The sequence below is a fragment of the Acyrthosiphon pisum genome, chromosome A2 (assembly GCF_005508785.2).
Source record: "Acyrthosiphon pisum isolate AL4f chromosome A2, pea_aphid_22Mar2018_4r6ur, whole genome shotgun sequence".
Taxonomy (NCBI): Eukaryota; Metazoa; Arthropoda; class Insecta; order Hemiptera; family Aphididae; genus Acyrthosiphon; species Acyrthosiphon pisum.
In genome coordinates, this window is record NC_042495.1 from 37,978,683 (window position 1) to 38,001,537 (window position 22,855).

At 29.2% G+C, this 22,855-nt stretch overlaps 1 protein-coding gene across 2 annotated transcripts; it reads left to right on the forward strand.

The window, feature by feature from the left end:
- Nucleotides 1-358: 358 nt before the first annotated feature.
- Nucleotides 359-17,474, forward strand: LOC100163885 (alpha-aminoadipic semialdehyde synthase, mitochondrial). 2 transcript variants are annotated; one of them, XM_003242162.4, is made up of 17 exons: nucleotides 359-504; nucleotides 11,152-11,298; nucleotides 11,823-11,999; nucleotides 12,098-12,250; nucleotides 12,318-12,445; nucleotides 12,530-12,627; nucleotides 12,786-12,913; nucleotides 13,272-13,546; nucleotides 13,632-13,803; nucleotides 13,874-14,063; nucleotides 14,158-14,398; nucleotides 14,466-14,715; nucleotides 14,793-14,964; nucleotides 15,064-15,158; nucleotides 15,646-15,847; nucleotides 16,155-16,331; nucleotides 17,213-17,474. In XM_003242162.4, the coding sequence occupies exons 1-17, from the start codon at nucleotides 466-468 to the stop codon at nucleotides 17,326-17,328; spliced, it is 2,760 nt and encodes a 919-aa protein (XP_003242210.1). In that variant the 5' UTR covers nucleotides 359-465; the 3' UTR covers nucleotides 17,329-17,474. The 2 variants fall into 2 exon arrangements, with proteins under 2 accessions (XP_003242210.1, XP_001950381.1); XM_001950346.5 differs by lacking the exon at nucleotides 359-504 and adding an exon at nucleotides 10,890-11,039.
- Nucleotides 17,475-22,855: the final 5,381 nt, after the last annotated feature.

The window sequence follows — 22,855 nt, forward strand, 5'->3', positions numbered from 1 at the left end:
TAGTTTTCTTATAGCGAATATTCTCTAAACGTAAGTACGACGATAAGCGAGTACACGGCGGCGTATACACAGGGTTGCCAACCGTCTCAATTTTAGCGGGAAATTCACAATTTGTGTGTTTTTTTCTTCGTCCCGATTAATGTCGTTGTGGGACACATTTTCTCCGGGATATTTGGAAAATGATAATTTATCTTTTCCACATTAATTGTACAAACACTACAAACGATAAAACTGTCGATAAAAGGTATCAACTCTCAGTGATCGATAGCCGACCAATTACTGTTAATGAGTGCGTGCTGTATTATTATTATTGCTTTATCTATATTTTTTCCCAACACGTAATATTGTCATTTCATTGACACTCGCACAAATAATTTATTTTGGAGTGAGCCGTCAGCGTACGCTGTGTATTGTCGTGTTGTGCGTGTGTGCGATTGGCGTGTATCTATATAAAAATCATATAAAATGAGTGACTCCGGAGATGAAAGTACTCTACTGAAAAAGGTAAAACGCCTGTGTAGTGTGTAATTTTCGTGATATGTGGTTAAGTTCTTACACCTGGCTTCAATAATCAGAAAACAACAATTTGTAAGATCATTGTAAAGTATGTAGGAACGACTTTTTAATATTTCATGGAGATGAATTGAATGTGCAACATCGCGCAAACTGAGTTTCACATAAATTAATGAAAGTTCTAGCAAACAATTAACTACTATAAATTCATTTTGTATAACTAAAATAAATAGGAAAGTCAATTGCTAAATTTAGCTGGGGTATGTGAAATTTTTCATAATATAACATAAACATAACCTATCTTGTAATTCAATCGATTGTGATTTGAAGTTGATTCCAAAAATATTTATCGATTCAAATATTACCAACAAAATATCTTGTGGTCGTAAAAAGGCTGAAGCTATAGTACAAAATATACTTGAACCAAAATCAGATATATGGTAGGTATACGATATACCTATTAGAATTTTCAGTAACTAACGAAACAACGATATTCTATACCTAATTATTTGTAATTTTAATTTTTAATTTTCAAATTGTGTTTAATAGATATCAGGTGATTAACATCTTGGGAACCAATATTTTATCTACTTTATATAACGTCTGAAGGTCCATTTGTAAAATTGTATGTCATTTTTCTGAATTTAAATTTCCAAAAATAGAAAGTGTCATCAATATGTGGCTGCATTTCTCTTTTTACGTTTTTCATTGGGCTTTCATGGTTTTTATTTGAAAATGTACCAAGTTCTATGAATACTCACAATATAAAAAAAATTGTTTTGACTTACCTATTGATAAAGTTTTTACTATATTGTCATCTATCTGCATAAAAAAAGCGTATACTCAAGAATATTTTTAGTAATACATCACTGTCCACTGGTTATTACTTAATACAAATGGTATAGTAGTAATAATACAGGATATAGTCACTTAATTATCGAGTGTAATTCCACGGTGTATAAGTGTTTTTATTTTATAAATAATCGGTGAAGATTGAATAGCGTACATTGCATAGGCGGACATTTGGTTCAATTTTTAGGGGGGCTATAATAATCTAATGTAAAGTGGACCGCAGGGGCTTCGCCCCCGCACCCCCTTCTCATACTCAAATAAACATATATATAATACAAATATAGATATGTTTAAACTGTATTAAAAAAAATTCCTAAATCACTAGTTTCGTTATTAACTTTTTCTAACTCTGAGTCATCTAATTCGTCATGGTCAACTGGTCCATTTAACGTGTTTCTTGGATCACCACGTTCGTTATTAACTTCTAATTCTAAATCATCCAAGTTGTCATTGTAAACGAGGTTTGTTTCAATGTTGTTAATATTTTTTGTTTTTTTCTTTCTTAAGATCTTTTTTCACATTAAAAATACTAAACAAATTTGCCATGTTCAAAATTCAAAACACTTAACGTCTACGTCACAACACTCAACCGAGCTAACAATTAAACTATTATTATAGTTGTATACTCGTAATAGTCGTATTCAACAATATTAACCGTCAATAGTCAATACTCAAACTCAATTATTGTCATAACCACAAAAACGTTGAAACCGAAACTATTTATTATCGACTAATTATTATCACAATGTCACTATGTCAGCGCGGCACGTGTGAGCCCGTTTCTATTATGAGTAACCTAACCGCCGCCCAGCATACCGATAAGACGTGATAACGCGTCGCCTATCGGATATCCACGTGATCGCGTGTTCGTCAATTAAATGAATTCGGTCAGTTGTTGGTGGCGGTGGATTTGATTGTTTTTAAATAAACAGACGGCCATATTCTATGATTTTTAATGATATTATATTAGCGTCATTTGTTGGTTAAATATTATTTTACGATTTTCAAAAAAAAACGAAAACATAATAATTAAATCAATGAATAACATTTCAAATTAAGTTTCGATTTTGCGGGGGCTATTAAAATATTTAGGGGGCTTACCCCCCCTAAACCCCCTAAGCCCCCCCCCCCCGATGTCCGCCTATGGTACATCGGTTTTAACTTTTAAATTCTAAAAGTTGTTTATGATTCAGTTGAAAAAATGTAATTCAAAATCGTTTTTTACTTAGAGGTTGATTGTTTGAAAATACTGTTCTACACAACAACTAACAAGTAATTTGTATACTATAATACTATATCAACGTCATCCCATTGAACAAAACACTATCTGCTTTAAAAGGACTCCACGCTACTATAAATAATACGGCTTTCGATATTCAATATCTTAAACATCATTTCATCTTTATGCAATCGTTTATCATTAGAATATGTCCAGCATGTTTGTAGTCAAAAACAACCAACAATAATTTAAAATAAAATATACATAGGTTCGTATATTTGTATATTTAAACATTATATTTCAAAATCATTCAATAGTCAATCACAAATTAACTTACTGGCGTTATTTATACAGCTACGAAAAAGATTTAGATTAACCGTATGTTATTAATTAATAATCTTAAAGCTTATGTGATCGCTGAACCACTTATTTCATGGTCATATCAGACGTACACAGATAGTAAAGTAGGTGTTTTTCTAATATCCACGTGTCCTACAAGGAAATAGTTTATCTCCTGCTTCATTGTTTTGTATTTTTATTAACGATATAACCAACAATTATTTCATACTTGAATATTTTATGCAATAATTAAACTATTGTTTGATTTAAATAATATTTAAAAAGTTAAAAATGGTATAAAGACAATGATTACAAATAAATGTTCTAAACTTAAATTTTCTTTTAAAATACCCCCTATTAATTTTAATTATTCACTGGGTAATATTAATTTATTAAAAGTAACAAGAGTACATGATCTCGTGGTTAAATTTGATACCTAACATTTAACATGCTTTCTTTCAATTTTTTAAACGTAGGTACCTACTTGTCGAAATTTCAGTGAAATAATATAACTCATTAGTCATCAGTCTCATGTTGAACATGCATTCTTTACCTGTCATCCATATTTACTCACACAAACACAACGTCTAAACAAAACACAAAATAATATTATCTGTTGTCACATAAAAACTGTGTTTTAAAAAAATACTACCTATATGTGTTATAATCTAAATTAGTAATATTACCCATCGAGTTTATTAATAATTGATATACATTCTATATATTCTATAAAATATTAAATTACTAATCCTTTAAGCTTTTATGGTTCATGTCTCAAGAAATATATAGTACCTACCCATAGGGTACCTACATTAGTACATGTATTTTATGTAATAAAAAAAATTGTGTATTCTTGCATGTTGTTTCTTTTTATTTTTCAACCTAGTATTACAACCATTAATTTGTTATTATTTATCTTTTATTATTATATATAAATATATTTTTTCCATCTTTCTCTTTTCTCCAATACTTATACATAAGTTATTTCTCAATTTATATAGGCATACTCAATATTTGTATACAAGATTCATCTTATGTTATTCTACATTTAACAAAAAAAAAGCTTACTGAAAAGTCAAATTAATTTTTTACGGTCGTTTGAAGTTAGACATTGAATATTCACAGCACTTTTTAGGATTTCCATTTTATACCACCCGGCACTATAATGGAGATTCCCACATTACCGCCCGCTGGACAGAAAAATGTCGCTTTCCAACGCTTAAACCATCATTGAAAACTAAACTTCGGTGCAGGCGTACAAAAAAAATATTAACCGTAGGTACTTTGAATTTTCATCAAATGTTTATTTTATCATTTTCTATACATAATAAAATTTTCAAAATATTTTGACTCGTTTTGAGTATTCATAGACATTTTAAATGTTCCGTATTTATATTGTTTATTCTATAATTAATGTCAATAAAATGTTATTCGTTGGGTCGAAAATCTTGAAAATTTAATACAAGGATCCTTATAAGTATATCCTTATAAGTATAATAAATATTAAATATCCGTAGCCACCATTTTTTTTAAAAGTATTTTAAGTTCAAATGTTAACAAAATGTATCAAACTGTCCAAAATTTTAAAACTATTATGTAGTTAAAAACTAAAAAGTTATAAAGTGTTAAATGTTTATAGCTAAGCTTTGAAAATTGAAAACAAGGATTCCCATAAACAGTTTATACTGTAACTAAAAAATCTAAAAAATATTTAAACACAAACATGTAATTTTAAGTTCAAATTAGGACAAAATCACATATTTAAACCATGAAAAACAATTTTCGTAATTTGGTTGTAATTATTTAAAAAATATTATTTGTAGGCTTGAGACTTTTAGAGTACCTACATTATTATATTGTATACAGTACCTAATACCTATATACTATTACAAGATAACCACAACGATATTTTCAAATTCAATTTTTCCAATCGTAATGGAATTATAAGTTAATAACGGTTGGTAATATTATATAAAATTCATTATATATATATCATACTATTCTGTTTTCAGATTTCACAAATATTCAAGATATTTCACGTGTTTTACCTAGTCAAAATCATTTAAAAAATAACTGACTTATAAAATTTAATCTAAAAAAAAAGTTCGAAATCAGTGATGAAGACATATACTTTAGGTATACTATAAGTACATTTATAATATAATTTAATTTAGCAAGAAACTTCTTCCTAAAAGACATACAATATATAAAAAAGTAAACATTTGTTTAGTGGAAATTGGTATACTAGTGGTTGTCTCATTTGGTGGGAAAAGGAAAGGTATAAAAAAAAGTATGTCTAGCCTCCTACTGTACATTTATGACCTTTAATAACTGGCATGATCGGCTTTCAGGATCCTATGTATTTAATGATGCCCCGACAAAGTTAATAAATCAAATAGGCGCTCAAAGAGTTGTGCATATCTGCATATCTATACACATAATCTAGTACTATCTACCGATGCATTTTTTCGGTGACTTTTTCGTACCTTTTTTTTAAACAAACTTTATACAAAATATAAACTTATGATTTTCGTGCTTAAGCACAAAGCTTTCAGAAAAGCCATTATAATATTAAAATATCTGTCCATCAGCTATTGAAATAATATCGATACGAACAACCGTGCTTCAGCCAAACTGCCAAAGGACCCGTTAACGTTTTTTGTTATTCAAATATGTATCTGAAGTAAGTTAATGCTTTTTTATAATTTTTTGAAACTAAAATAAAACTTATAACTTAAATATTCTAAAATTCAAGGCTTACATTGTTTTGGTTTAGGTTGATTGTTTTTCAGATTCCAAGAGGCCAATGCTTTTGTAATGATGCATACTTTTTTTATTATTGTTTGATCTTCTTAGCTTCAACTGTATTATATGTTGAAACTTGAATTAGCTATAATTACTAAGATTAATAATCATCTATACTTACATATTTTGTGTTTTTTTCTATTGATTAGTTACATTTGTTATAACTAGCTAAAAATCCCGGTTATGCCAGTGTGCAATTTTTTTTCGTGGAAAATCCTATATAGTATATAATATACTTCATACGCTATATAGTTTTAGTCTAGCTCAATTCATGGACAAATCGGCGTCTGTGTACTTGACTTTATAATTATTGACTTAGATGGGCAACCACAAGAAGTTGGTTAGATTCAGAACTTGGTATATGTCTTAACGTGGTTTAAACTATACTTACTATCTATAAACTTTCTTTTTCTGACATCTCTAAAAAACAATCTCTGAGATTTTTATCAAATCCAATTGAGTAGTTTTGAGTATATAAGCTACACACATACATTTGGTTTTAAGATATAGTTTCTTTATTCGAGGCCATAAGCTCAAAAACTTGATACATGCCTAATCTGCCCTTAATAGTAACTAATGGCAACCATTTATATGCAAAAAAAAGTTTCAATTTACACCGTGAATCTCAAGATCCCTGTTTGAAGACCTCCTTAAAATTCGAAAATCGGAAAATACTTTCTGATCGCACATCATGTTCATTAGAGGAACCACTATTCCAAATTTCAAGTTCGTACGTGTTGTAGTTTTTGAGATGTAAAGATGAATGAATTAGTAAGTGAGTGGTATATTTGGATTATAGGTGTATATATAGAATTGATTTGTAAAAATCAGTTTACATTATTTTATACTATTATTATTATTAATTTTTTTTTTTACCTAGTTAAAAAAAAATGTTTTGTTACCATATAAAAATATTAAAAACCCTACATTTTCCTATATTTATTTGTAAAAATCAGTTCACATTATTTTATACTATTATTATTACTATTTTTTTTTTTACCAAGTTAAATAAAAATGTTTTGTAACCATATAAAAACATTAATAAATTTTCTTTGTATATCTATAAATCAGACATTCATTAAACATAAATTTCATTAATTTTTCGAATATTACTGGAGTTTTTTAGAAAATTTAAAAATTCTACAACAAATTATAGATAAATTACAAGCACTAACAAAACTTAAACCATTTTGGGTTTTTGGATTTTGGGTACACGTGTACACCGGTACAGGTGTCACTCAGAATCGTATTTTGTATGATTATTAATTCTTATCATGGTATATGATAATAATTAATAATTTCTCTAATGATTGATTCTAATTACCTGTATTGGCACTAATGTTGCATTTTTATTTGCGAAGCTATTTTCTTTAGAAATATATTCATTTTTTTCAACTCATTTTTTTCATATATTTCTAAAATGTAAAATTTGTCTTATTTGTCTAAAACTGTGTATGGGTATTGTAAATATTACACTAAATTAAATAAAACTAAATATCAAACTACCTTAAAACTATATAGAGCATTTTCAAGACTTATAAATTATAACAATATTAAATTTAATAAATAAGGTTCACAATACTACGTCAATAGTATAACTATAGTACATAATGTAAAATTATGTACCTACCCGGGCTACCTCATTAACGTTCAAACACAAATACTTATTAATTTTAAAGCTGCATATATTTAAAAACTCTGTAAGGAGCTTTAAAATAATCGTTTTATTTTGTCTAGGTGGCTCCAAGTCCTAATATCACCATAATGATAATATATAATTGTCGAGTACTTACTCATTAAAACGTTTCAGCACGTTAACGGTTTCAACACATATAAGATTTTTTTAAATTATGTTATCTTTAAAATCCTTTTATTTATCAGTCAGTTTCCACACATTTTCAAGCGTACGTGTGAAATCTTTATTTCATATATATAATATATAATGCATTTCAATATAACATTTACAACAATAAACTGAACAAAGTTTATTATTTTACATGAAACTCATTCGGTGTATAATAATTTGAGTATTTGATTTACCAACACACAATGGGTGACCCAAAAAAGTGTCAACATTTTAAAATTTAAACTAAAATATGTATTTCAGGTATACAAAGACACAAAGTTGAAAATTAAATTCATTACTATATTATAATGTCAATTGGAATGCTATAATATAGAGTACAAAGAGGATAGAACCCTACCAAAAATGTGATAATAGCGATTAAAAACAATCTTCGAGTATAGGCTAAGTTATAGGTTAGGTAGGTACCTTAAGGATATTGCTTCTTTTCTACTACCTATTATACTAATATATTCAAGTATTCAACCTATTATAGTATAATTAGCAGTATAATTTACCGTTTTGTGGTCTTGAGTGAAGTAAAATACTTCAATTAAAAAAAAAAAATTAAGTTATTTTTTAAACAATGCTAGGTATTCTAAAAGTTATATTTTAAAGGGTTAAATGATTTTATTTAATATTTGTAACATATTTAAAATAGGTAAAAAATATTTTTAAAAAATGTTAAAATCGTTAAAAATTTTATGTTATTATTTAATTAAATAAAACATTTTTTTTTTTTACTTCCATATTAAAATTACTACCTATTATACAGATTTTTTACAATACCTATATAGAAATTGTTAGCTAGGTATGCATAGTTTTTGCAGTATCTATTATTAATGAAGTGTTTGAGTATATTTTTTATATATTGTACCCAATATATACATATTTGTATACCTAAAAAAATGTATTTGACTTTGACCTAAAAATAATAAATAAATATAATACAAATTATGAAGTAATCAATAATAGTAGAATTTATAATTTATACTAATTAATTTAATACATTTTAAGGAAAGTGACAAAATATATAATTGCTTATTTATTTATGAACCGACAATTTCAATTTTCTAGTGTGATTATACAACAATTTGCTATGTAGATACATTAATAAATTATGGTCTATTTTATTTTTAATAGTCTGAATTATTATCATACGATATACTTAATATATTGTATATAGGTACCTACCTACAACCTACTACAATAAGTACAATATTATTCTAATTCAATATAATATAAACTGAAATCTGAATAATATAATATTTTTTTTTATAAGATTCTAGCTTTAGTTCTTATGCAGTATGCGTAGGAATCACTTAAAATCAAGGATGACTTAACTATTCTACTTATAATGTTTGTAATTTTAATAAGTAGATACCTAAGTACGGTTCGGTCAACAGAGGTTAAAAGTTTGTATTATTATTATTATAATTTCTATGGACTTTAAAAGATAGTCCACGAAGAATTATAGATTTCTATTTAGTATTTATTGATACATTCATACAGATATTGAAATATTAAGATACATTGAGTTAGGTGAACCAAAATCATTCAATTTACTTTCCAATATCCGGGAATATGAAAGGTTTATCAGAAAAAAATAAACGATACATAAACTTGAAATAATATGTTGATTGATGACATTAACAGACCCTAATTCGAATTCAAGTTATAAATTAATAAATTATTATACTTAAACAGCCAATATACCATATATGTTCCTACCTACCAATACCTATCAAAATAATATTATTACCTAAACATTTCACATTTATAAATAATTATACATATATATATTAAATTATGCATTTTGATTTTAATTAAAAACATTTTTTACTTTAATAGTCTATGCTCACAAATTGTTCGGGAGCAAATATGACATATTGTCATCTTATCACAAAAATATTTAGAAAATAAAATACCTACCTAATTTATTTCAATATTTAATTATACATTTTAAGGTATAGTTTTGTAGAACACACCTCTGATAACACTTATTTTAATCTTAATTCGTCAAACAATACTATTTTAATTATATAATAATAACAATGTTACAAAAATACTTTGGTACATTAGTTTTATCGTTCATTTAATCACTTTATTCCAATAATATAAGGGGGAGTAGGTAATCACTCTGCTGTATAGTAGGACATAGGTGACGAGTATACATCGTCATTGAGTAAGTCACTGTAATGCAGTAGCGGATTTGAAGCTCATTTAAGGAGGGGGCGAATTGGTATTATAGAATTTCACTATATACATATTAGTCAATAGACATCTGTTGTAAATAAAAAAAAAATTAAACCATATAAAAATTCAATAGTCTTTTATTCAATATTAAATAAACAAATGTATTAATAATTTATTTGAGCATCAATTGTATGGTTCTTTTTTTACCAACCGCAAATCTATCAATGATTTTTTCTACATCAATGCTTATGTCCCTATGAGTATTGAGTAAAGCTAAGCCAGTTAATCTTTCCGCGCCCATGCGTGACCTCATCCACGTTTTTAATCTAATAAACAAAGCAATAACCAAAATACCAAAAGCAGGAAAGCATAATATGGTTATCAGCTAGGCAGGAAAGTTATAGGAAGTAAAATTGGTAAAATATACACTAAACATTTTAAAATATACATTAATTTTTAAAAATCTGCTTTAAATTATAAATGAGGCAGCTTAAACAAAAATATTTTATAATAAGCTCAAATATTAAGAGGTGAGGTGATAAATATTAAAACATGTGGTGTCTCCGTTTTACAAAATATGTATACAACACAGAAAAAACTTTTCTGCGTGGGATATAACCTCTCAGGCTGTAGTAAAAGTAAAGACTCTAAATTGATAGACAATATAGTTAAAAACATTATAGGTATTAAAAATATTGTCGAAAATCAGTTTTGCATAAAAATCCTGTTTTTTACTAATTATTTTTATATTTTTCCTCATTATTTTAATGGTTATTGAATTTTTAATTTTGACCTTCCAAAAGTACCATCTAAATTCACTTTCTTGCGAGAAAAGACATCCAAGTTTAAAATCAAAGCATTTTTTCTACTATAAATCATGTATGCACAAACAGCATCTAATAGAACAACATATTTAATTAGAGGACTTTGCTCCTCGACTGAGCAGTTTTATTATATAACTGTTAGCGTTCTATAAAACCTATAGATTATAGCTTATTTATTTTTTATTATCGTGTTTTTACGTTATGATTTCATTAATTCTCTTCTAATTTGTAGGAAAATATTATCAGAAAATAAACAATCATTTTTTAATTATAATTTGATACTGGTGCAATTAAGAACATAATATTTTACATTACTGCAAATACGAACATTTTAATGTTGTGTAAAAGTGAATTCTTACGTGAAATGTATTAATTTTTTTTATTTTATTAAATTATGTTACGGAGTTTTAAGTATTATAGCGGTTTTACGCTAGCCCGAAAAAAACACGTAAGGAATAATAATATATTCTCTGAATATGTCCATTTAATGCATCTTATTGAAATATTATATATTATATTCAATATTTTTCTAAAACAGTATGTTTAAAACGTTTTACTAGACCGGGAAAGTGATAGCCATACGAAGAGAAGATCAATCCGTGTGGGAAAGGAGAGCCCCGTTCGCGCCAGCCAATGTGGCCGAATTAACCAAGAACGGCGTCAAAGTAATCGTCCAACCGGCAAATAGAAGAGCTTATCCCGTTCAAGTATAAATTATATAATGTTTTAATATAAAATATAAATGAAACGGAAAATGTGCTATTTCACGACGCATGTTATTTATATAATTATGTTATGAATGTTTAATGATGTGAATGATCCGTGATATTGTACATTTAACCGTCCGAGAAAAAAACCTTTACAGCTTTAATGTGCTAATGAAATGTAAGAAAACGCATAATATTCGAGGTTTGGTTTACTTATGTACATAATCGATTGTTTAAATTGCATAACTTAAACTCTTCATTAACCTTATAAATTATAATAATATGATAACTCGTCATATTATACATTAATATTATAGATACTTTCCTAATAATAATAACGTGACTGTGTATAACCAGAATGTTATAGTGTACGGTCTGAAAGTTGTCGATTTTTGTTTTTTATGCACTAGCGTATCTTAATACACGTTAAAGGCGACGACCGGTCTTGACCTCAATATTATTATACTAAAAACACAGAAACTGGTTTTAATTTACTAATAAATGATTGCCCAATACACAAATAGGCATATGTAAACGCCGGAGCAGTGATACAAGAAGACATATCCGAGGCGTCGGTGATATTCGGCGTGAAACAAGTCCCTGTTGATTTGCTGTTACCGAACAAAACCTACTGTATGTTCTCGCACACAATCAAAGCACAAGACGCCAATATGGCCATGCTGGACGCCATTTTAGAAAAAGTACTTCCTTAATATTTTAAAACTCGTATATTCGTATACCTACTTCTAATGTCTATAACAAACTTTGTAAATGTATTTTGTATTTGTGCGCTTCAAAGAACATACGGCTAATAGATTATGAAAAGCTGATGAATTCTTCCGGGAATAGAGTAGTGGCTTTTGGGAAATACGCCGGGATTGCAGGTATCATAAATATTTTACACGGTTTGGGATTGCGATTGCTGGCTCTTGGACACCATACACCGCTAATGGTAAGTCAGCAATCTGGCGGCTGTTCAAAAAGTATTCATAGATCATAAATCTGTATTGAATTCACAGCACATCGGGCCTGCCCACAATTACAGGAATTCGATGATGGCCAGACAAGCGCTAAGGGATGCTGGGTACGAGATCGCGTTGGGCATGATGCCTAAATCGATAGGCCCGGTTACGTTTGTCTTTACAGGGTACTCTATGAGGGTTTTTATTACTTAAAACCAATATTAATATTAGAAAAACTGTTATTATTTTTAACACGCCTAACTCCGTAGGTCAGGAAACGTGTCGCAAGGTGCACAAGAAATATTCCAAGAGCTACCACACGAGTACGTTCCACCGTCTATGCTCCAAAAAGTTGCAGAACATGGAGGTATATTACAGTGCAAAATAAGAAAAAATATACACAAAAAAAAAATTAAACATATTATGATTTTATACATGTTAAAAACAATTCATGTACAATTCAAATTATATACGAATAATGAATAATAATTATTCATTGTTCACTTATTGATGTTAATATCTTAGGCAGCACAAAGTTTTACGCGTGCGTGGTAACGCGTAAAGATTATTTGGAAAGAATTGATGGCGGAGGGTATGACCAAGAAGAATATGAACAATATCCCTCTAAATACAGATCGACGTTCAACAAAAAGGTTTGATTTGTCTCAATGTTCTAAGCCTAAAATCTAAAAACATTTATTTACTAGTTGCGTATAATGTATATAATTAATATTTATTTATTTTTGATCGTTCAACTTTATAACATTTAATATTTACGTTTTACTTACTCCGTATAAGCAATAGCTTTTGGTGGAAGTAAGCAGTCTATTGCAAAATTGAAATAAACATTTTATATAAGTTTTTCAGTTGAAAAATTTTAGTAATAACAATTTATGACAATTGTAATAATAATATAATAGCAACAATAATTATAAAAATAACTATAATAACACAAAATAATAATATACACTATATTATATACAATATACCTACATTATCCGTTCAACGCAGATCGCTCCGTATGCTTCAGTCATAATCAACGGTATATATTGGGCTCCAGATTGCTCCAAGCTGTTGACGGTGCCAGATGCAAAGTTACTACTGACTCCTTCTCAGCTCCCATGGATACCGATATCCGAGGGCGCACCGGGACTTCCACACAGGTTACTGGGCATCTGTGATATATCTGCAGACCCGGGCGGTTCCATAGAGTTTATGAACGAGTGCACGACCATTGACAATCCGTTTTGCCTATATGACGCACATTTACACAAAGACACCAAAAGGTATGTGTCGTGCATGTCGAAAGCTGACAAGTCAGAAATTCGATAAATTGTGATTAATTATACGCGCGTCCGGTATATCTAACAGTTTCAGAGGATCGGGAGTGTTGGTGTGCTCGATAGATAATATGCCGACGCAGCTGCCAATGGAATCCACAGACTTATTTGGAAACTTAGTACTTCCGTACGCCATGAATATACTTCAATCGGACGCCACTAAGCCACTGGAAGATCATGATTTTTCGCCAGCGGTTCTAGGAGTGAGTCCGTCACTATCATAACGGTATATTATTTATTATATTATATTGATAATATCTTTCGTCCATATAGGCTATCATTGCCAGCAATGGTTCACTGACCGAACGATTTGAATACATCAAAGAGTTGAGGCTAGCCAATAAATTTGCTTCCTCCAACGTTGATCACACTGGCAAAAGAGTATTGGTGCTCGGCTCAGGTCATGTTTGTGGACCGTTAATCGAATATCTCTTAAAAGATGAATCGTTAATAATTGTACTCGGTAACACTTTATTAATGATAATCATCAGTTCTTATTACTCATTAGTCATGAATATAGAACGTCGGTCTAATATTTAATGTATTTATTTGTACAGGTTCTATGGACATGAGTGGATCGAACAGCTTGGCAAACAAGTTCAACAGAGTTCAGTCAACTCAATTAAATATCTTGGAGGACTTGAGTTACTTAAAAGAGCTTGTGGGACAATCGGATTTGGTTGTGTCGCTCCTCCCTAGCCAATTCCACCACTTGGTGGCTGAACAGTGTATAGAATTGAAAAAGAACATGGTGACGGCTTCGTACTGTTCGGATAAAATGTCGCAGCTGCACGATAGGTACCACCGAATAATGCAGGGCCGAACTGTTTATTTAACATTTAAAATTTCTATCCACGTATTATAGAGCTGTCGAAGCCGGTATAACCATTGTCAATGAAGTTGGCTTGGATCCGGGCATCGACCATCTATTGGCCATGGAATGCATCGATCAGATACATGAAGAGGGTGGTAAAATCGACTCGTTCGTATCGTATTGTGGGGGTTTGCCAGCTCCCGAATACTCCAACAATCCACTGAGATATAAGTTCTCGTGGTTTCCTCGCGGGGCGCTTTTGAATACTGTAGCTGAAGCCAAATACCTACGAAATCACGAGGCAAGTATACAAAATGGTTTTAGCACGTCGATTCATTAATTTACACTTTTTTACCATAATTAAACCGAATGTTTTAGATAATCGATATCCCTGCCGGCGGTGCTCTAATGAATAGCACGACCGAATTGAATTTCTTACCAGGGTTTTCGTTTGAAGGCTTCCCGAACCGGGACAGCACCCGATACGCCAAACTTTACGGCATAGCAGCTGAAGTACAGACCATGATCAGGGGTACGATACGGTATAAAGGTATGATCGGTTTTCTGAAATATATAATATATTTATATTATTCAATAATTGTACACAACCAATATTTTCTGACGTATATTGTATAAATATCACGAACAGGTTTTTCTGAGATGATGATGATACTACAAAAACTACGCCTTATCGAGTCTAAAGACCACGCTGCCCTCCACCCAAATGGACCTGACATCACGTGGGTAAGCGGCTATAACTAATAATAATATTATGATGGCGTGGTTGTAAACTTATAATTTCAAATTCAAATTGTACTGAAACCAATAATCGGTATTAGGTACCTATAGTAGACTTATATAAGTTTGCACTATCAGTTTTTCTGATACCGGACAATTTTATGAATTATATATGGGTATTAAAATCAAAACATAAAAACTACGCCGTGTATAAATTAATTTAGTTTTACTATTTTTTGTGAACAAATAACAATATGTATACTCTATTCTTGCATTTTTTCTACTTATTAATGAAATATAATAGTCTATATTATAATTTTCTTTGTATCGACGAAATACCTATATTATATACATTGGTTTATCGGATATCGGAAAAAAGTAATGTCAACCCAGCTCTAGTTACATAATATTATGATTATATGTCTCGATTATCGGTTTACTGTATTGTAAAGTAAGTTTATTTGATATTATAAATACGTTCGTATTGGAACAGTGTCAGTTGATTTGCACGCTACTGGAGATCAATGACATCGATATGTTCTACGAGAATATGTTGTCGAAAGTAGCAGATAAGATCGGACCATCAGTCCTGGAAAAAATCATGGATCTAGGACTGTTAACAGAGGAACCAGTATTAAAACTCGGCTCGCCGTTAGACACGTTTTCACAATTTATCGCTTCAAAATTGTCTTTAAGTACGTATATGTTAATATTATTATATAACTCTGTAGTATTAGGCATATATTTATATTACACATATAATATCATCATTATATAGGTAGTCAATGCGTGAACTGAACATAATCTCAATTTAAAAAAGTGTTAGTTTAATATTTATTCATATTGTTCTTCAATAGAAACGCAAAGCCTTAATACACTTTTGCGTTTCTTCGTAACAATTTTTCTAACACAAGTATTGCTATACATAGTATAGTGAACGCATTTAGTTATTGTAATATTGTATACCGCACCGGAAACGTGCAATAATTTTATTTCACGCAGATAAGAACGAAAGGGACCTGGTGGTGTTGTACCACGACATTGGAGTTTTGTGGCCTGGCAATCGGTATGAAAAGAAATTGGTAACGCTTGTGTCTTATGGTGAAACCAACGGACACACAGCAATGGCGAAGACAGTCGGAGTACCGACAGCAATAGCAGCTACTATGGTCCTCCAAGGTAAATAATAATCAAAGTTATCAATTGTACACTTGTACCTATACCTACTCGTTAAGTGGCAGTGATGATCTTAGATTAAGCATATTATAGTTGGTGCTAAACTTAGTTCTTAGGCTTAAACGAGACAAGAAATATTTACCTAGTTTGTCCAAGTCCTTCGACAATAACTTTTTTTCACTTATATTTTTATTTTTTTTATTCATTTTTGAAAACTATAGGTAATTGCAGATCTCAAAAAAAAATCGTACTGTATTTATTTTATGAAATCGACGAAATCTGTTGACTAAGTTTCTAAACAAGTTTATAGATAAACTGTTTAATGCCCGTTATGTGTTCAGAATTTAAATTTAGTTATGATCTACAAACTAATAAGTTACAATAAACTTATTTATTCAGTGACTGCTAGCAAACAGTAATTTAAGTATAATTGTTTAATCTAAATTAATATATAATACATAATAATATAAAATATTACTCAATAAAAAAAGTTAAACATTTTTTTGGCACGAAAAAAAAACGAAAACAAATGTGGCCATACAATAAAATACAGCCAATAGTACGTAGGTACATATTTTTAAAAATCAGATTAAAAATATGAATTGAGACGTAGGAGATGGGATAGTGCGACACTGCAGTATATAATATAAATAGTCATTGTAATACGAATATCTATACCTATATATAGTAATTTATTATTTTAATCCACTATACTACTATAGGAATAATTTACATATAAACCTTCCACAGCACCGCGGCCTATATCTCAATAAATTATTTAGATAGTTCGAATTCGCTAATGCACTATACCTTGGGTATTCGCTGGACACTTATTATAAATGTTTTAGGTGATATACACTAATCTTTCAAAATTGTCATTACAGGAGAAATACAAGCAAAGGGCATGGTGTTGCCGTTCACTCCGGATATTTACAGGCCCATGTTGACAAGATTAAGGCTCGAGGGGATATCTGCGCAAACCACGAACGTCCGCTCGTGATTTTATTGTATTTTTCATCTGAAATAAAATGTTTTATTATATTTGTTCAAAAACGTCATTATAATATAATTTTAATTGTTATGTTAATTCGTATAGCGTATCTTGTTTTTATACATACAATATAATATAATCAACATTATTTATTATATTATGATCATTAAAGACATTAATCAACCATATATATGACTAATCTCATATCGTGCAGTGGTGGAATTCCTGGAGAAGCAAAAATGTGGTACCTCCTTTTTAAAGTAAAAAAAAATACGTTGTTAATAGTATTTTAATTATGAAATGTTATTGGTTTATAGTTTCTATAAAAAATATATATATAATTAAAAAATTAAAAATATTTTAAACTATTTTGAAACAAAAAACACAATTTGTATGCATAGTATGTAGACAGTCCTAAGTCTGTACAAAGTGGGAAGGAAAATTAAATAAAACGCTTTTAAAATAATCAAGGAACCAATTCGGATACACAGGCAATAAACATTAACTCAGACTTATACGTATTTAACTTGTTTTTTAAACAATGTTAGGTACATATGGAAAATAACGACTTAAACTAAAAAATAATATTTCACAGATAACTTCTCTTCTTTTTATGGCTAACATTTGGTTAATAAAAAACTAATAATATAGTAGGTATAATATAGGTTTATAGTTAATAACCTATAGGTTTTTTCATGCACGAAACTGGTTTTTTTATAACATGATAACGTAATTATGCTACAACCAACGATGATATACTGCAGATTTATAGTTACATGAGACCACATGTAAGCTGTTTTGAGTTATTATTTAAATACATTTAAGATAAAGAATTTTAATTTTTAGAAAAAAGTTATTGAAATTGCCTATATAAAACCCCTTAAAACGCGTATGCGTGTGGTTTCCTCTTAAGGTTAAGACTTTACAAATATCTTATAGTTGTGTACTATAGGTAGAAAAAGTCAAGATAAAAAAATTCGAAATAACATATGTTTTTAGACTGGCAGAAGAAAGACATGCTGTCCGTATTGAGAATTTTTTTTTATGTGGTAATGAGTTCCACGAGAGACAGGATACTCTAACAAGAACAGAACAATGACCACACTTACGTAGTTACACACACACACACACACACACACACACACACACACACACACACACACACACACACACACACTCATACACACACTTATAGATAAACAATAATAAATTATATGTGTATACATATTTCTTATATACATATTACATAAAATATTTTAAGCTACATAATATAATTAGTAATGTGATATCATCCTCAACGCCAAAACATAAAACTAGTTAGTGTCAGTAGCCACTGCACCAAACGCATTTAAAATATTATTTTGTCCTGTATGTATCTATAGTGTTAGGTTTATTGTATACTATCGGTTTAAGAACTAAACGGTTATATTTTTTATTACATCAACGCCTCAACAGAATAGAACCTTTTATCAAAAATAATCATAGGTACCTATCTACTTCAAATATAATATACAATATACATTAATCATTATTATATCGAAAGCATTTCGCATTCACAGTTAAGTATTAAAAAACATTGTAATAATACGATCGAAAACGAATATGCGTACTTATGGATATTACACTTTTTTTCACCGAGTGAATTTAATCTATAAAATACAAATTATTGTACTTTTTGCAGTTAAAACTTTTAAACAGTAATTTTTTACGTCATTATTTACATTGAAAAATAAAAATAAATACTTTTATTTAAAATGTATTCAACGTTATATAAGTATTATTATGTCAACATTGTAATTTATCAATGTCGCAAGGTACCTTTTTTTTATACTCGTCATCTAAAAAAAAAGACAAACAACTTTTTATACCGTCGTACAAAGGATTAAAAAAGTATTGATCTAAAATGCATTCATTGCTAAAATTCGTATTTAGTGATAATGAACACACTACACGTCATGCAATTTAATAAGAAAATCTCAAACGTGTTTGGTATCAAATGATTTTTCTATCGTGAGAAAATAATGCGGCACCAATGGTACCTAATATCTATATAATATTAATATATTATGTGATATATGATATAAAATAATAATAATTAGTACAACTATATATTATAAGTATTAAGTTTTATAACTTACACAATTACACACGACTTTAAACCTCAATTGTATTAAAACACACGTCATGTACGTTAGTAATTTTTTAAGTGTTTCTGAATTCTAACGAATCATTATTCATTATTATATATTATACGACACTACGACAGTAAATAAAAAACAGCAAATACTCATTATTGTCTATAGGTGACAAAGAACAACCTGAATGCAACGAAATGAGCAGAGAGGAAATCTTGGGTACAAAATACTATAAATAGGCTCTTGGTACAATAAATTCGACAGATAAATTTCAATATTGTTAATTCAAGCTTGTTAGGTACGTCCACGCCTTTCGTGTACCTAAGCATGTAGCAATGTAGGTATTTATGAGAACGGAATGAATCGTATAGCAACAATGTACATTACAAAATGTTGTCGACCCATACAATTTTAGTTGCGGCACTGATCGATGTTGGGATAAAATCGATTGAGTTGATAGGCCAAATTTCAATTTAAGAATCATATTTAATGTAATGTATTATGTAGCTATACTTAATCAATGATAGAAATTATAAATAATAATAATAATAATAATAATAATAATAATAATAATAATACCGTTTTGAAATGTTATCACATACATAAATATATTCATATAATATAATAATATAGGTACCTACCTAATAGTATTAATATATTATGCATTTACGAGTAGCTAACATAGGCTGATAGACAGTGCCTACAATGCAGGGCTTAAAACCGTTTCCAAAATTATAGGATATTTTTTTAAGAACCGGTTACCAATTATCTTGTTCTGAGATGTGCCGTTTACCGGTTACCGGTTACCTTACACCACAATAAAAAAGTGATTACCAGTTACCGATTTTTAACGGTTTCCAAAATATTTAAATAACCGCTTACCAATTTTAAACGGTTTAAATACCGCTTTTCACATCACGTTTTTTCGTTTTTGTTATCAACTATGAATTATTTGTAATGATGTGTTTACACTTTTTATTAAATTAGTTACCGTGCCTTCGATAATTCAGCGCTGCTGTAACGCTTGGTCAGCAAAACTACGCTGCTTGTGATAGATAGCGTTTTTTAATTCATCACAACCTAGCAAACCAAACAGCGGTTCCATCATGTTAGAAACATACTGGTTAGATGCATCATAGAATTACTGATAACACTTTATTGATATTGTTTGTAATCGAATAAACGAATCAATGAATAGCAAATAATAATAATAATAGCAGGTAATAGACAATAGTGTAATACTACGATAAGTAGTTAATAAATACCACGATTTAAGATATAATATATCTTAAATCGTGGTAAATACTAAATCATATGATATATACTAAATACTTGTATATATATATATATATATTATGTACAATGAGTACTTTGTAGGTCATAAAATATAACCATGTGTCCATGTAGGCTGCATTACGGGAAACGGCCATAGGGAATTCCAGTAATATTAAATAATCAGTACAGAATACAGATATAAATATATAATTTTTAATTTAAAATATAAAATATAATATATACCTATATATTATTTTATAATACGCATAAACAGTATACCATTACGGCATTACCCGTATGACATGTATGTATTTACTATTTTCTGTACAATTATATCATAAATAAAGAGATCTCTTTATACTGATAAAGAGAATATTTTTCTACTAAATAAAGTATAAAAAGTATAAACTGAAATAAAAATAAATAATTGGTAATTGGAACAAAGTTTTTTTTCCCCATTGAACTGGTTACCGGGTATCGCTAAAATAACGATTTTCAGAAATGTCGATAATTGGTTTTTGGGATATGAATTTATAAACTTTTGTTAATCGGTTACCGGTATCCGCTTTCCAAACTGCAGATAAATTAGATAACCGGTTTAGGGTTCGCAAAATTTACGGTTTTTAACGGTTTTCGTGAAAAACCGGTAAACGGTTTTAAGCCCTGCTACAATGTGTATAACAGTGTTCGTAACGCTCACTAAAAAAATGAATTCACGTTCAATGCTTATTAAAGAAACTCCTTTCACGTTCACGTTCAGATTCATATTTTATCAATTGAACACGCTCACGTTTGCGTTCTTTGAAAATATAAATGCGTTAAATTCGTCGTTCATTTAGTTTATTTTATTTTATTTTTACGTATTGTTAAAATACGAATACAAAATCGTGGAAATCATAATATTATTATTGTTGTAAGTCCGGCCCATTGGAATTTCATGTATTTTTATAATTCGTAATATATTATATATTTATATATCATAATAGTATTATCAATCAATATTTATTAAATTATAAATAAATTTGAATGTCTTAAAAATCGTTCAAATTCATTAAATATAATATAAACGTCGTTCACGTTCACGTTCTATTTTGAAAAGAAACGAGTGACGTTCACGTATCGTTCACTAAATATGAACGTGAGTGCGTGAGCGAGCGTCATGAATGACGTTCTTTCCAAACACTGGTGTATAAATATAACCTATCTGTATATTATCTACATAGATAGATAGTTACAGCAAGGTAAAGTACTAATGTTTATTATAGACTTAAGTACTTAACCCTATTCCTTCCTTGCCCGAATGGTTTTGTATTCACTATTCAATGGAAGTAGAAAATAGTTTTTCTTTTAGCCTTAAAATCTGAAAATTCGAATTTAAATACTAATTAGTAATTACTAATTACTATCAACAGTCAACACTCATATTTTGTACCTAAACGATATTAAAAAGAAAAATATCACAGCTAGGTATAGTGAACGATTTATGAAATAACAATAAGTCACCATCCAAAATATTCAAGAATGATGAAGGAACCAATTTGCACTTGTCACGAACATCTTTATTCTTTTTTGAAAAATAAACAATTATATATGTTTCAGTTTTCCGAGAATTACTGCAGGAGGATAGGCTGCGAGACAAATAGATAATACTTGAAGGTAGTTAATATCATGTAGGCTCGTAACTCGTTCCTGTGATTACTATCATATGATATTAAGTGCACCTAATATCTACATTGAAAAACCACGAAATAATATAAAAAAATAATAACAATGAAGTACGGAAAGTGTATATATTTAGTGTATCTATAGAAAACTGGCGTTCGTGGTTCACATATGGGAAGGTATATAGTCACCTCATGGCCTTACAAAACTTCACTGAACTCAGCCTAACTACCCATGTAATTATTTTTATAGAAATATAAAAAAATTATCACTTAATATTCGTCAAATCGGTTGTTACATAATATAGGTTTATATTATCATACTAGCATAGTGTTGTAAATTGTTTAACAAGACGTGTTGAAGTGTCACGTTACAACCACAAAACAAGTGAAGACTATTACCAACATAATGATTGCATATAAGTGTAACAGAATTAATTTATGATTACCTAAATAATTTAACCT

Excerpts from the sequence above, each read along its gene's own strand:
- LOC100163885 (XM_001950346.5), top strand. The coding sequence starts at position 10,986 with ATGTTACGGAGTTTTAAGTATTATAGCGGTTTTACGCTAGCCCGAAAA. Across the intron at positions 12,251-12,317 it reads GACACCATACACCGCTAATG|CACATCGGGCCTGCCCACAA; the intron begins GTAAGTCAGCAA and ends TTGAATTCACAG. Across the intron at positions 13,804-13,873 it reads TTTCGCCAGCGGTTCTAGGA|GCTATCATTGCCAGCAATGG; the intron begins GTGAGTCCGTCA and ends TCGTCCATATAG.